General features: G+C 58.0%; 1 protein-coding gene across 1 annotated transcript in view; it reads left to right on the top strand.

Moving 5' to 3' along the window:
* EMH_0044340 (uncharacterized protein) overlaps positions 1–312 on the top strand; it is a gene marked incomplete at both ends in the record, with an annotated part of 1,822 nt that overhangs the window by 296 nt on the left and 1,214 nt on the right. The window contains one exon of the mRNA XM_013495950.1: positions 1–168. Within this exon, the coding sequence (XP_013351404.1) occupies positions 1–168 (168 nt within the window). The remainder of the gene's footprint in view (positions 169–312) is intronic.

Consider the following 312-nt stretch of genomic DNA (forward strand, 5'->3'; position numbering starts at 1 on the left):
AACAGCCACAGCAACAACCACAGCACCAGGCACAGCAACAGCAGCAGCACCAACACCAGCAGCACCAACAACACCAGCAGCAGCATCACCAGCACCAGCAGCAGCAGCAGCAGCAGCAGCAGCAGCAGCAGCAGCAGCAGCAGCAGCAGCAGCAGCGGCGGGTTGTACGTGACGACGTTTTCTTGGAGGACCTTCCCCTGGAGCCGAAAGGTAAAGGAGACAGTTGCTGCTGCTGCTGCTGCTTTCTCTTTTCTCTCTTTCTGCTGCTGCAGCTAGCTAGCTGCAGCTAGCTAGCTGCAGCTAGCTACAGCT

The sequence above is a fragment of the Eimeria mitis genome, genomic scaffold (assembly GCF_000499745.2).
Source record: "Eimeria mitis Houghton genomic scaffold, Emh_scaff1835, whole genome shotgun sequence".
Taxonomy (NCBI): Eukaryota; Apicomplexa; class Conoidasida; order Eucoccidiorida; family Eimeriidae; genus Eimeria; species Eimeria mitis.